This window comes from Plecotus auritus (genome assembly GCF_963455305.1).
Source record: "Plecotus auritus genome assembly, chromosome: 4".
Lineage (NCBI taxonomy): Eukaryota > Metazoa > Chordata > Mammalia > Chiroptera > Vespertilionidae > Plecotus > Plecotus auritus.
In genome coordinates, this window is record NC_137775.1 from 94,971,861 (window position 1) to 94,987,663 (window position 15,803).

Sequence of the window (15,803 nt, forward strand, 5' to 3'; positions counted from 1 at the left end):
GCTGCTTAATGGATTATAAATACCTTTGAAGCAGCTGAAGAGCCTGCTGAGAAGATAAGATTTTTCCAAAAGTACTGTTCATAAATGCCTGTATTTGTACCTAAAATAAAATATTGATATTTAATGATCTTGGCACTAAGAGATTAGTTTTGTTTAACAACACTTAATGATTTTCCTACAAGATCAACATAGCCTTCAACACACCTACCATCTAAGCATCTAAAACTACACTGACCAGCACAATGGCCACTGGCACTCACTACTTAGCAGTGAGATCCGCTGTAAGTATAAAATATGCACTACCGGTAGGTTTCAAAGACTTAGTACAAAAAATATGCATAATATCTCAATGTTTCTTATATTGATGATATGTCAAAATGTTAATATTTTTAGTATGTTGGGTTGAATAAAATATATTATTTTTTAAAATATATTTTTATTGATTTCTGAGATGAAGGGAGAGGGAGAGAGACATAGAAACATCAATGATGAGAGAGAATCATCAATTTGCTGCCTCAGGCATACCCCCACTGGTTGTGGGATTGAGCCCACAAACCAGCATGTGCCCTGACCAAGAATCGAATCATGACCTCCTAGTTCATAAGCTGACACTAAACCACTGAGTCATACCGGCCAGGCAAAATATCTTATTAAAGTAATTTTACCTACTTCTTTTAACTATTATTCTTTTGGCTACTAGAAAAATTATAATTACATATGTGGTTGTTTTGGGAAATTACTGACCTAGAGAATTTTTGAAAGGAGTGAGTGTCCCTTACCAAGCATATTTCTTTGGGATATTTAGAATTTCTAAGCATATTGGTAGAGCAATGTGATGACACTATAGACACCCAGGATCAATATGTGTCACTTTCCAACATCACTGCTCCCAGAAACCTCTTTGCCATGCCAAGGAGAAACAAGAAGAAAATATTCTTCTGAAACTCCCACCATCCCAAACAGTGAATTCCAAACTCCTGGTACCAATGGAACTGAAGCACTCTTTCTAAATTACTTCACTTACAAATTATATTGTTACTAGAGGCCCAATGCATGAAAATCATGTGAAAGTAGGCCTTCCTTCCCCCGGCTGCTGGCACCAGCTTCCCTCTGGCACCCAGGACCCGGGCTTCCCTCGCAGCCCCAGCTTCTTCCGGAAGGTCATCCGAAAGGACATCCGGAAGGACGTCCAGTCTAATTAGCATATTACGCTTTTATTATTATAGATGGTCTACTAACCTAAAACACAGTGTTACTCAAACATTGAAAAAGGAAGGTAAGTTAAAACACTGACACCTTTTTAAAATATTAAAAAGTTAATATGGCCTCTAAATATACTGGAAGCTAAAATTTATATCTAAGACCACATAGTAAAGCCTTTACAACATATAATCTTTATTAAAGAATCATAAAAATATTTTAAGCAATACGTTTTTTTTTTAAATCCAAATTCCCATTGCCATAAAGATATAACTCACAAAGCCCGACTAGCCAAATACTAAAAGCAATAACTAAAATATATCATAACATCAGAGTCTCACTTTCAAAAACTGAAAGGAAGTCTATGCCAAAAAGAAAAATTGCTGTTAGAATTTTAGGATCTATCTTTTTATATTGCCCAGATTACATGTAATATAGTTTTTTAAAAGAATCTTCAAAGAGTAAATGAGAAAATATAATTATGTTTTTCCTCACCTTCATGGCAAGACTTGGGAAGTGGACAGAATGTATTCTTGTCCCTCCCTGTGTCTCCAGGACTTTGGGAAGCAAGCAGAGGGCCTTTCCATGGGGTTAACCTCAGTTAGTATAAGAGTAACTGAAGCCATATAAGCCCAAAGGTGAGAGAGAAATATGGTATCAGACATTATTTTTAACTACCTTCATCTGCCTGGTGCCCCAGAAGCTATGACAAACAGGACGAGGGCCTCTCAGAGCCATCCTCTAGGATGCAGAGAGAATGTGGCCATAAAGTGCAAGGCCAAGGGGAGAGTGATGCACCTTCCTAATCCGTCCTCAAATCTTTTCTCACTAAAACAAAGAACAGGAATGACGAATTTTCCCTTGCACTGGAAAAATGACATTGGCTCCTTAACACAACAAAAAATCGAATACAAATTTTAATGTAAACTAAAAATGACCCCTAACTGCAATAGTCTTTGGGACTTCTGGTTGGTTGTTCACTGACATCTTTTATTGACTACTAGAGGCCCAGTGCATGAATATTCATGCACTGGACGGGGGGTCCTTCAGCCCAGCCTGCCCCCTCTCACAGTCCGGGAGCCCTCAGGGGCGGGAGGCGACTCGGTGATCAGGGGAAGGTGACGGTCCATCACACCTCTGCTGCTGCCACTGCTGGCAGTGCAAGCCTCAGCTGGCCCTGGTTACCTGAGCCTTGGGTGGCCCTGGGTGGCTGGGTAGCCACCATCCGAGGCTTGCTTGAGCCTTGGGCAACCCTGGGCAGCTGGGGGGCTGAGGGGACTGGGGGACTCCGGAGGCAGGCGCCCCGGCAGGGCTGAGGGGACTGGGCGCTGCCATCTTGTGGCTATGGGCGCCACCATCTTTGAGGACATGACAGTCAATTAGCATATTCCATCCTTATTGGTTGTGGGTGCCGCCATCTTTGAGGGTGGGGCAGTCAATGAGTATATTCCCTCCTTATTGGCTGTGGGTGCTGCCATCTTTGTGATGGCATGAGGGTCAATTAGCATATTCCCTCTTCATTAGATAGGATGCCCATTTTTTCATTTTAAAAAAGGTGGAAAATATGCCCTAACTGGTTTGACTCAGTGGATAGAACATTGGCCTGAGGACTGAAGGGTCCCAGGTTCGATTCCGGTCAAGGGCATGTACCTTGGTTGTGGACACATCCCCAGTAGGAGGTGTGCAGGAGGCAACTGATCAACATTTCTCTCATCGATGTTTCTAACTCTCTATCCCTCTCCCTTCCCCTCTGTCAAAAATCAATAAAATATGTTTTTTTTTAAAAAGGTGGAAAATATTTTGTGGACTAGTTAAAAAATTAGTCACACTAGCAAATATTTTTGATTCATTTGGAAGAGGAACTTAAAATAAATAGTAAATATGTGAACTCTGATATTATTAATTACAAGTAAAAGTATATATAATTACTTACCTCTAAAGCATTTATTTTTGACATGAAGTCTAAGAAATCTGTGTCAAACTCTGTCCTTCTTGGATCCAGAATGTCATATTGCTTTTTCTTAACCCCGTGATATATATTTTTGAATTTTATTGCCATTATATCTATTCCCTCTATAGTAGAATTACTCAAGGCTGAATACGTTTGCACAATAGTTATCATTTCTGTAATCTTAAAAAGAGAAGTGTTATTTTATTTTTAAAATGGGATAGTAGCACCTTTCCCTGGAGTAAGCTCTTAATGAATCATTGATTAAAAAGCAGACCAAGAAACAGGCCCTAGAATCATTTAGCTAAAACCAACCAGAGTAGATAAAATAGATGGTAAATCCCTGTCACTAATCAGAACTATTCTTCAACTATTTAAATCGATGATGTTCGAGCATATAAAAGCCCTTGCAGTTATCTAAATAATTTCATTCTTTTATTCTTGAGAATTTTCTAAAAATTATTTCACTGGATTCAAAAGCTTTACCATCTCCTTGCCCCTGCCCTCACTGTGGTTCTGATATGTAGCACCAGCATAAATCTGCATCTGCTTTCCTTTCCCCTGCATTCAGATAGAGGGAAGGCCCAAGAAAACTGAAGAATGACTGTAGTCACTTCTGACCCCGGAAGAGCCGCAGGAAGTCATCAAAATGAACTTTATTGCAGAAATGGCTGCCTCCATCTCAATGTACCAACACCACCTACTTCACACACAAAAAAAACCTTTCACATTCACAGGCTACTCAGTCCCTTAATCTTCATTAGTGATTCCCTGTTCTGATTCCTGCTTTGGAGAACAACGCTTAAAGCTCTCCAGTTTTGCTTCCTGTTTGATCCTTGGGCAAAGCTTCCCTTTGTCCAATGCCCAGACAGAAACCAAACCTGTTCTGAGGGGAGTCCTCCACAGACTACACACCGTGGAGACAACACAGAACCAGAAGTCAAAGTCCCTGCACATGTCAATCCAAAATGACCATTTCCTGAACAACTGTCACTCATAGTTCACTGTTTCTGTACATTTCCAAAACGATTGTCACCCTAGAAGCCAGCCCAAGCCTGGAGTAAACATGAACCACCTGGAATTCACAGCATGCTGTGTGTGCCCTATATAAATGTGAGAAATAGCTGGGCTTCCTACTAATACATACACTCCACTCACCTTAACAAAACACTAAAGAAATAAAAAACTTTAAAAAACAAATTGAAGAACGAAACTACCCACTTGCTCTGTTATTCTATCCTAAGACTCTGATCTTCATCCCTTACCTTACCACCTGACCCCCATGGCCAGAGACAGGGACAAAATCCCTGTCATGAACATGTCCTCTGTTTTGCCCATCTGTGGATAATGGATGGTCAAGAGACAGAGACAGCAGTCAGTCCCAAACTTAGCCAGCGAATCCCCCACCCCATACACACAGCAGCAATATAAAAGCCAGTCATGGTCATTGATCATGACCCTCCTCCTGCTCCTGGCCTTGGCTTTTATACCAGCTTTCTCTTTATCAAGTTTTGACCCCTCAGTATTGACAGCCAATTTACAGTATAATTCCTTCTCTGTTCACCAATCTTGGCATCCTTTCTAGTTCTCAACTTGCTATGATTCCCTCATCTCAGTGTTACCAGGAGTAATGACTCTACTCCACCTCTACCTCTAGCTCCTTAACTCTCCCCCGAGCAATACCAGCTTCCCACTTCTCTTCTCTCCCACAAATGTCCAGGGTGAGAAGAAAACAAAACTAAACTCTAAAATCAATAAAAACTTAAAACATATCTTCAGGTGAGAATTAAATAAAAAAAGAAGAAAGAAACTGAAATGATAATCCACATAATGGGAGAAGATATTGGCAAATCATATATGATAAGGGACTTATACCCAGAACTCTTATAACGCAACAATAAAAATACAAAAATAATTAAATATAAAATGTGTAAAAAATGTGAGTAGAAATTTCTCCAAAAAAAGAACTACAAATGAACACTAAGCACTTGAAATTATGTTCAACATCATTAGTCATCAGAGAAATGCAAATCAAAACCACAATAAGATACCACTTCACACCCACTAGGATGGCTAAATTTAAAATGACAGATAATAACCTGACTGATTTGGCTCAGTGGATAGAGCGTCGGCCTGCGGACTGAAGGGTCCCGGGTTCAATTCCGGTCAAGGGCATGTACCTTGGTTGCAGGCACATCCCCAGTGGGGGGTGTGCGGGAGGCAGCTGATCAATGTTTCTCTCTCATCGATGTTTCTAACTCTCTATCCCTCTCCCTTCCTCTCTGTAAAAAATCAATAAAATATATGTTATAAATAAATAAATAAATAAAATAAAATGACAGATAATAACAAGGATGTGGAGAAACTGGAACTCTCTTAAGTTGCTTATGAGAATGTGAAATGATGCAGCTTGTTTGAAGAACAATTTGGCAGTTCCTCAAAAAGTTAAACACGGCATTGCCACATGACACAGCAATTCCACTCCTATGCATATACTCCAGAGGAATAATAACATGTGTCCATATAAAAATATGTACACAAATGTTCATAGCAGCACTGTTCATAATAGCCAAAAAGTGGAAACAACACAAATATCCATCAATTACTGAATAGATAAATAGAATGTGGTATATCCATACATGGAATATTATTCAGCAATAAAAACGAATGCTAAAACATAGATGAACCTTGAAACGTTATGCTAAATGAAAGAAGTCAGTCACAAAAAAACACATCAGAAAAACAGGTAAATCTATAGAAACAGAAATACTAATGGTTGGGGGGGGAAAGGAGTATGGCTGCTGATGGGTAGCGGATTTTTTCAGTGGGAATGAAAATGTTCTAAAATTAGATTGTAGTAATGGGTGCATAACCCTGTGAATGTATGAGAAAATGCTGACTTGAACACCTTAATGGGTGAATTGTATAGTATATGAATTATCCTATCTAATAAAGAGGTAATATGCAAATTGACCATCACTCCAACACATAATATGCCCCCCCCCCATGTGGACACAAGATGGCCACCACAAGATGGCCGGCAGGGGAGGGCAATTGTGGGTGATCAGGTCAGCAGGGGAAGGCAGTTGGGAGGGACCAGGCCTGCAAGGGAGGGCAGTTGGGGCGATCAGGCCTGCAGGGAGGACAGTTAGGGGTGACCGGGCCTGCAGGGGAGGGCAGCTGGGGGGAACCCAGGCCTACAGGGGAGGGCAGTTGGGGGGGGGAACAGGCCTGCAGGGGAGGGCTGTTGGGGGGGACCCAGGCCTGCAGGGGAGGGCAGTTGGGAGGGACCAGGACAGCAGGAGAGGACAGTTGGGGGGTACCCAGGCCTACAGGGGAGGGCAGTTGGGGGGACCAGGACAGCAGGGGAGGGCAGTAGGGGGTGACCAGGCCTGCAGGGGAGGGCAGTTGGCGGGACCAGGATAGCAGGAGAGGGCAGTTGGAGACAACCCAACCAGGATAGGCCTGCACTGGAGAGCAGTTGGGGACAACCAGGCCGGCAGGGGAGGGCAGTTAGGGGCAATCGGGTTGGCAGGGGAGCAGTTAGGCGTTGATCAGGTTGGCAGGGGAGTAATTAGGGGATGATCAGGTTGGCAGGCAGAAGCAGTTAGGGGCAATCAGGCAGGCAGGCAGGCAGGCCAACGATTGGAAGGCAGCAGTCCTGAATTGTAAGGGATGTCTGACTGCCCATTTAGGCCCGATCCCACCAGGATCGGGCCTAAATGGGCAGTCGGACATCCCTCGAGGGGTCCCAGATTGGAGAGGGTACAGGCTAGGCTAAGGGACACACACACACCCCTTGCACAAATTTCGTGCATCAGGCCTCTAGTCCTATATAATAAAGCCCCAATATGCAAATGGACCAAATGGCGGAATGACCGGTCACTATGATGCACACTGACCACGACGGGGCAGACGCTCAACGCAGGAGCTGCCCCCTGGTGGTCAGTGCTCTCCCACAGGGGGAGCAATGCTCAGCCAGAAGCCAGGCTCATGGCTGAAAAGCGCAGTGGTAGTGGTAAAAGCCTCTCCCTCCTCCACTGTAGGTGGGCGGTAAGAAGCCAGGGGTCCCAGAATGCGAGAGCCCCAGACAGCCAGATGGATGTCTGACTGCTGATTGGGGATCGGGCCTAAGCTGGCAGATGGACATTCCCTGAGTGCTGCCGGATTGCGAGAGGGTGCAGGCTGGGCTGAGGAACTTACCCAGTACACGAATTTCATGCACTGGGCCTCTAGTAGCTCAATAAAGCTATTAAAAGAACAAACAAAAACAGCCCCATAGAAGTATGTATGTAGACCCCATCCAGTTATGTGTTTTTCTTCATCACTCATACTTTCTTATCCTAACTGTGTCAGGGGTTACAAATGAAAAATGGGCTTCTGGACATATCTAGGAAATGCCCTTCAACCTATGTAATGCCTCAGCAACTTCCAACAAACAACGAACAGAATTCTAAATATTACCAGGACCTAAAAAGTTGGCAAGGTGGTAGGGGACTGGAGTAGGTCATACCTAAATGATGTATCTTTATAGACTTTTCAAAGGCTAACTCCAATAAGCCTCTGATGTGGACAGCCTAAATACCCAGAAAACAGTATCACTCCTCCCCAGCCAGTCTTAGTAAATGAATCAGAGGTGCAGAAGTTTCTAACCCACATATGCCCAGTAAAGACATCACCCACACAATGTCTGTGGATACATCCTATACACTGGCCTCGAAAGAGAAGGTGCCCACACACCCAGATACGACATGACCACCGGGTTCTGACAGGTATTGCAGGCATTTCATCTCACACTTCGGCTCGCCCAACACAATGGTGAAGAGCAGAGGCTTTTGAGTTCAAGCTCCCTGGGTAGAGGCAGACTTGGAGAAAAGTGAAAGTTTGCAATAGCTTTTGTGTAGCTGGCAGAAGACACTAATCAGGAATAAAAAAGAAGATATAATAAAATGCAGTGAGTAATATCTAATGACTCGTACCAACAGTGAGACGAGCAATCTAGAACAATAATTCTCACAGTGCTACGTAAAGTGCCATATAACCAGAGAGGTGTGTTTGGGGGTGGATGCTGTGGCTGCACAATGCTTACCTTTTCCAGTCTTTTGCAGAAAGCTTCAAATTTTCCAAATATATACATTTCTGAAACCTCAAATGACTTTTCCCCTGAGGATTCTAAAATCAGTTTCCTTGTTTTGTGAAAAGATGCCTGATATTCCTTAAAGAGGAAAATGCAATCCTGTGGAAAAATTAAAAGAAGGGGCAGAAAGGGTGGTGAGACATCAATGCTAAGGAGTCAAAAATTCAAAAATTCTACCCTCACACAGAGCTGATCACATCAGCCCCTCAACAGGGGCTATTGCTGGTAACATTAAAAATTTACGTTCTTGCCTGGCCCGCATGACTCAGTGGTTGAGCATCAACCTATGAACCAGGAGGTCATGGTTCGAATCCCGGGACTGCAGTCTCAATCTCCAGTAGGAGGCATGCAGGAGGCAGTGATCAATGATTCTCTCTCATCATTGATGTTTCTATGTCTCTCTCTCAGGCTACTTTGTTCAATAATTTATCAAAATTAACATGCTTTGTGCATGAATAAAGTAAACAAAATTGGAGCAAATGGTGAAAGCTTTACTTTATGAAAATAAAAATGCGCAAAAAATAAAATTAAATAAATAAATAAATAAATAAATAAGTAAATAAAACGTATAAAAACCTGAATTTTCTTTAGTACAAGGGGTGTTTCCTGATCCCATACATGGTTAATTCCTCCATCAGTAATATAGGCTTTAGATGCTGTCACCATTTGATTTGTTACCTAAAATAAATATTAGTCCAAAATAACTGAAGAGAAATAATTTTTTAAAATCACAAGCATAAACGTATGTAATGTATCACAGTATATGAAACATTCCAGAAATATACATTCCAGTAAAAAAAAAAAAAGTCACGTTTACCTACAACATTTAAGTCAATGTAATTGGGGCTATAAATTTCAAAATCTACTATATTTTCCACTTGTCTACTTCTGCACTAATTAGGACTTGATCCAGTCTAAGTGTGATTCTTCACCATCCTTCAACATGCAAACCAAATATCATATCCCCCCAAATAGTGAAAAAAGTCAAGATATCTATTTAAATAGTCCAGAGGTTAGATCAAGATGGCAGACTCACACACAGAAATTTTGGAGAATTCCTAAAATATGGAAAGCATATGGGATCAAATCTATTAAAAAAAAAGCGGGGGGGGGGGGGGGGGACTAGAGAAAACCAGAACCCAGTTCTGGAGAAGGTTATTGTGAAACAATATGGGAAATTTTCACGATGGTAGATGTCATGAGGGGCGTTTGGTTGTAACCCTGCACACTGAAGTTGGAGCATGTATACAGCAGGCAGAGGGACACATGCTGAAAGGACAAAGCCTAGTGTGAACCACAGTCTTGGAGGGTGTAGCTGTGCCAGGTAGCTAGGAGGACAAATCGGAGAAAATATTATTCATACTTCCTTCCCAATGTGAGTCACACCCCTCCCCTACAAGAAACAGAACAGTGAGGCAAATTAGAAGCCTCAAATATAAAGATGGCCAGACAACCAAGAATCGTCAAGCAATTAAAGAATACAAACTTGGTAACAGAGGCAGTAAACTCAACAAAGATAGGAAATACAGAAGAAATGCATGTAAAATCTTTTAAAATGTTTTTTATTAACCAAATCTATATATATAAAAGCCTAAGCAAGCATTAGGACCGAACAACCTGAAAGACTGGAATGATGGGTCCACTAGTCGCTATGATGTACACTGACCACCAGGGGGCAGACGCTCATGCAGGAGATGCTCCCACAGCCAACCTCACGAGGTCCCTCCCCACTGCCAGCCTCCCCAATAGGCCCCGATGGGGGGACCCCCAGCCAACCTCCCACAGCCCCTCCCCCCCACCAGCCAGCCAACCTCCCATGGTCCCTCCCCCCTGCTGGCCAGCCCCCCCCCCCCCCGCAATAGGCCCCAATGGAGGGGCTGCCAGCCAACCTCCCAGGGTCCTTCTCCCTGGCCGGTCCCCCAATAGGCCTCGATCACCAGCCAGGCCAAGGGACCCCACCCATGCATAAATTCATGCACCGGGCCTCTAGTTAATTCATAAGAAAGAAATGAGACGATTTTACAACTAGAGAACTTGGAAATTGAAATTTTTATTGTCAATTTTTTTAAAAATCTATTGATGGATTGGCTAGCATTTGGGGCAGAAATTAAGAACACATGAGTGAGCTGAAAGGTCAAAAGACAAAGATGGACAAAAAAAAATGGTTAAGAGAAATGGGAGTTAGATTCAAAGGGTGAGAATAAACTGAATAAGTGGGTAAGAAATAATCAAAGACAAACGAGGCAATTTCCCAGGAAAAAGAAAGACAAAAGTCTTTGGATTGAAACAACCCAGCAACTATAGAAAATGATAAATATAAAAAGAACCACATCACTTTGACATTTTAGAAGTTCAAGGATAAAAATCCTAACAGCTTGCTGAGAGAATAAAACATGTTTCCTACAAAGGAAAAACAATCAGGTTAGCATCAAATTTCTCATCAACAATACTGTGTATTAGACAGCAATACCCTCAAAGTTCCAGAAAAATACATTGAACTTAGGATTCCAGTGAAACTAATATTTGAGTGGTAAGACAAAATGAACGTATTTTCAGACATGTGGGAATTCAGGAGGTTCACCACACACAGAAAAGAACCATTTGAGAATTTTTTTTTGGCAAAAGAAGTAATGAATCATCTTGGTCTGACAGCTCAGATGGCTAGAACATTGTCCCAGTACACCAAGGTTGTGGGCTCGATCCCTGATCAGGGCACATACAAGAAGCAACCAATGAATACATAAATAAATGGGACAACAAATAGATTTCTCTCTCTCTCTCTTTCTCTCTCTCTCTATATATATATATTATATATATGTGTGTATATATATATATATATATCCGTATCTCTCTCTCTCTCCGTATATCTCTCTCTCTTAAAAAAAAAAAATCAACAAATTAAAAAAAAAGAAGTAATGAATCCACAATGGAAAAAAATGTGGAAATCACAAAACAGAGATAATCAAAGAAACTAACACTACTTAGATTTTAATCTGAATACTTGTTGATTCATAATGTTGAAAAAAATATTAATAATAATATGGGACTAGAGATCTCAATGTGGAACATAAACAGCCTGAAGGAGAGAAAGAAGTGACAGGGAAGAATACCAAGGTTCTTGCCTTGTTGAGAACATAATGATTAAATCTATCCTTTGTGAGGACGGGGGGAGGGGGGGTTAAAGTTGAAATGTGAATGTTACTTATATTCTGCTTGAATCAATTACAAAGAAATTCTATTCATATGTTTCTTGGACAATTTTTCAAATCATCCTATCTAATAAAAGAGTAATATGCAAATTAACCATCACTCCGCTACACCCACAAGCCACGCCCATAAGCCACGCCCACAAGCCAATCAGGAGCGAATATGCATATAAACCCAACTAAGATGGCTACAGCCACAGAGAGCAGGAGGGAGGCTTGGGTTTCCCCGGCAATGGAGGAAGCCAAGCTTTTCACCTGCCCTTGCTGGCCTAGGCCTCCACTCAAGGCTACAAAGTTTCAATGACAGAAGATACATAAATCCAAACAGAAATGGCGGCAGCCACAGAGCTGGAAAGAGCAGGAGGCTAGGGTTGCCCCCGGCGATGGAGGAAGCCAAGCTTTCCGCACTCCCTGGCCGGCTCAGGTCTCCACTTACGGCTACAAAGTTTCAATTATAGAAGATACATAAATCCCCAAAAAAATGGCTGCCGCCTCAGAGCAAGCAGAAGGCTTGGCTCCACTCCAGGCTACAAAGTTTCAATTGTAGAAGATAAATAAACCCCGGATACCAGGGTCTCTACTTGGGTCGCCAGGGGGCGTGGCCAGCCTGTAAACCACCACAGGCCCCTCGCCCAGGCCGCCCCACGCCCCAAGGGAACCCCCACCCTGATCCGGGACACCCTTCAGGGCAAACCAGCTGGCCCCCACCCATGCACCAGGCCTCTATCCTATCTAATAAAAGAGTAATATGCAGATTGACCATCACTCCAACACACAAGATGGCTGCCCCCATGTGGTCAAAGATCCTGCCCCCACGTGGACACAAGATGGCCACCACAAGATGGCCAGCAGGGGAGGGCAGTTGGGAGGGACAAGGCCTGCAAGGGAGGGCAGTTGGGGGCGATCAAGCCTGCAGGGGAGGGTAGTTAAGGGTGACCAAGCCGGCAGAGGAGGGAAGTTGGGGGAGTCCAGGCCTGCAGGGAAAGGCAGTTGGGGGGACCAGGCCTGCAGGGGAGGACAGTTAAGGGTGACCAGGCTGGCAGAGGAGGGAAGTTTGGGGTGACCGGGCCTGCAGGGAAGGGCAATTGGGGGGGACCCAAGCCTGTAGGGGAGGGCAGTTGGGGGGGGCCAGGCCTGAAGGGGAGGGCAGTTAGGGGTGACCAGGCCTGCAGGGGAGGGCAGTTAGGGGTAATCAGGCTGGCAGGGGAGCAGTTAGGCATCAATCAGGCTGGCAGGGGAGTGGTTAGGGGGTGATCAGGCTGGCAGGCAGAAGCGGTTAGGGGCAATCAGGAAGGCAGGCAGGCGAGCAGTTGGGAGCCAGCAGTCCTGGATTGTGAGAGGGATGTCCGACTGCCCGTTTAGGCCTGATCCCACCAGGATCAGGCCTAAACGGGCAGTCAGACATCCCTTGAGAGGTCCCAGATTGGAGAGGGTGTAGGCTGGGCTGAGGGACACACCCCCTGTGCACGAATTTCGTGCACCGGGTTTCTAGTTTAAAGTAATTAACCATAAGGCATTACATGAGAGATTTTACACAAACTACAGTGCCGTGGGGGTAGCTAAAGAAACACTGTTAATAGTGGACACAAACCTTAGCTCTTGAGCAAAACTATTTGGAATGGATAAATATGGTCACCATCTACATTTAAACAAAAAGCCTGGAGGCTTACCTCTGACAAGGAGAAAAGTACCCTTTCAATTAAGTACAACCAACTCCAGTCAACACCTTCCTTTTCTTGTCCACAGGAAGTATTAAAATCCAAAACTCCAAGAGGCACCCAACCTTCCCATTTCCCTTTTCCAGTTCAGAGGGAGAGCATTATTCACAGAGTTACATGTGTGACTTCCCCCCTTGCAAACTTACCTTGATAAACAATGAGGTCATTCTCTCTGAGGTATTATAATACCTCGACACGCTGTGAATCATTCTGATGGCATTAATCAAATTTTGTATTCCATGGGCCATGGAAACCTAAAATTGAAATATATCAAGTGAATTCCATCATATTTATAAGTTTAATAACCAATATCCTATAATATTCAAAACTCTAAAGATACATAAACGTCGACTTTTACTAAATGCAATGTGGTAGCCTAGACTGGATCCTAAAACAGAAAAAGGCCATCAGTTTTGACGAATATGCCAAGGGAATTCAAGATGCTAACAGGAGAAACTGGGTGAAGAGAATTTGGTACTACTGTTGCTTAAAAGTGTATTCAAAAATAAAATATTAGAGGTGAAAGTTATTTTAAGGTTTAATAGTTCAAGTTGCTCTTTTTAAAGGTGAAGAAACTGATACCTTGAGAGGTAAAGTGACTTACCTGGGTCAGAAAGCTAGTTAAAAAGAGATTAGACTAGTTCTCATTTCCATGTGTTCCATTCAATTCACCATTCAGCAAGCATACTAAGTGCCACTAAGTTCTGAGAATATTGGGCAAAATCCACAGACGTAACCTATTCTGGAGGAGGTCACGGCAGAGTGCAAAGGACGTACACAAACAAGTTAAACAGCAGAACAGCACAGAGAAGAGCAGACCAAGTGCAAACACAGATAAAACAATTGCTAATGTGTATCCAGTGCTTACTGTGTGCCAGGCACTAGGCAAAGAGCTCCACCTAGTCATTTATGCTGACAATGACCATTTAAGGTAGGTTTGATCTCATCACAGCTAAGACATCACTGATTGCAAGACTGTACTGTCCCACTACTTTACATGATACTAAGAAAAGGGCATCTCACTCCCACATAAAACTAAGCCACCAAATGGCTCCACCCCCTCTGTAACAGGAAGGATGAAACAGAGGAGCCGTGGAGAAAAAGATAGGAACAAACCTTGTATGTCCCAACCCCACTCCTGGTGGAGGGAGGGAAAATGAATTCCCCTGAGAATTTGTACCACAAGCTGGCACTCATTCACTGCAGTTTGAATTCACACCAGTGGTACAAAAAACAAAAAAACAAACAAACGAAGAACAAACTCTACCCCTCAAGGAGAGAACTAATAATCAAAAGTGGTGTCGAGTCACATTCACAATAAACTCAACTGACTGTAAGATGTTCTCTGAGTGCAAGATGTTAAACTCAACTGACTGTAAGATGTTAAAATGTAATAAAAAATGTTTTAGAACCTATAAAACAAAATATTGTTATTCCCATTTTCCCATGAGAACATGGAGAGGTAGGGGAGTTAAGTACCTTGTTCAAGGTCCCAGGGCTATAGCATAACCCCAGTTCTGTGCCTGAGATTACTGAGGCCTGCTTTTCCCCATGATGCAAATCACGTTGGAAGAACAGATAAGGGCAATGGCACTCCCTCCCTCCAGGAGCATGCCTGTTCATTGCTAAGACAATATAAATATATCAACGATTTTTTAAATGGTGATGGAATAAGTAAAACCAGAAAGAACAACTACTAATTCATGTACTATATGTCCCAGGTATGAGGTGTGACAATGACATAATTAAATCAATTGTATGCGGCTTATGAACATTAACATTATTCATAGTTAATCTTATATGTCAGAATTCATATTAGATGTGTTATCTGTAGATCAAAAAAAGATTCTCATAAAAACAATGTGCCCAGAAGGCGTCTCTGCCACCCTCAACAAGGCAAACCTACAAAGTTCCCCCAAATCCAATGAAGAAAGTTCAGGGACAGCAACAAATGGACCCATCAGGAGAATGCCCTTCATCTGAATTTTAAACATCATCTATAATAATGAAAGCGTAATATGCTAATTAGAACGGACATCCTTCCGGACGACCTTCTGGACAAAGCCAAAGCTGCAAGGGAAGCCCGGGTCCCGGGTGCCAGAGGGAAGCCAGTGCCAGCAGCCTGGGGAAGGAAGGCCTACTCTTGCACGAATTTCATGAATCAGGCCTCTAGTTACTTATAATAGTAGCTGCTTGAGTGCACAGTTCTTACCTATTTATACACAGTACTCAGACATCTTATATGTAAAATGTGTGGTATTAGATATGCCTAACGTGTAATACCAGGATGATAAAATTTATCAACGAGCAATGGAAGCATGAGTCCTCTGCACTTTTCCTGCTCAAATGACAGTGACAAACTAAACAGAAATTGTTGGTTACTTTTAATAAAAAGAAAGAAAGTGAGAAAAAAGGAATGTGTGAAACTACAAAAATAGTGGGTGTATTAGGGGGAAGCAATTACATGACAATACTATTAATACTCTAATTTCAAAAGAAAATGTTTGAAACATTCCTACATCAGAGAATGTAAAAAGCTCAATAACAATAAAATAATAGTAATAACAATAATAACGTATATCCATAGCTAGAAC

At 42.6% G+C, this 15,803-nt stretch overlaps 1 protein-coding gene across 1 annotated transcript in view; it reads right to left on the reverse strand.

The window, feature by feature from the left end:
- The window catches only part of DNAH8 (dynein axonemal heavy chain 8), a gene marked incomplete at its 3' end in the record, with an annotated part of 280,160 nt that overhangs the window by 239,794 nt on the left and 24,563 nt on the right, over positions 1 to 15,803 (reverse strand). Inside the window, exons 6-10 of the mRNA XM_080664997.1 lie at positions 13,356 to 13,463; positions 8,862 to 8,963; positions 8,238 to 8,384; positions 3,134 to 3,331; positions 24 to 100 (exon numbers count right to left, since the gene is read on the reverse strand). Of these exons, the coding sequence (XP_080521123.1) occupies positions 24 to 100; positions 3,134 to 3,331; positions 8,238 to 8,384; positions 8,862 to 8,963; positions 13,356 to 13,463 (632 nt within the window). The remainder of the gene's footprint in view (positions 1 to 23; positions 101 to 3,133; positions 3,332 to 8,237; positions 8,385 to 8,861; positions 8,964 to 13,355; positions 13,464 to 15,803) is intronic.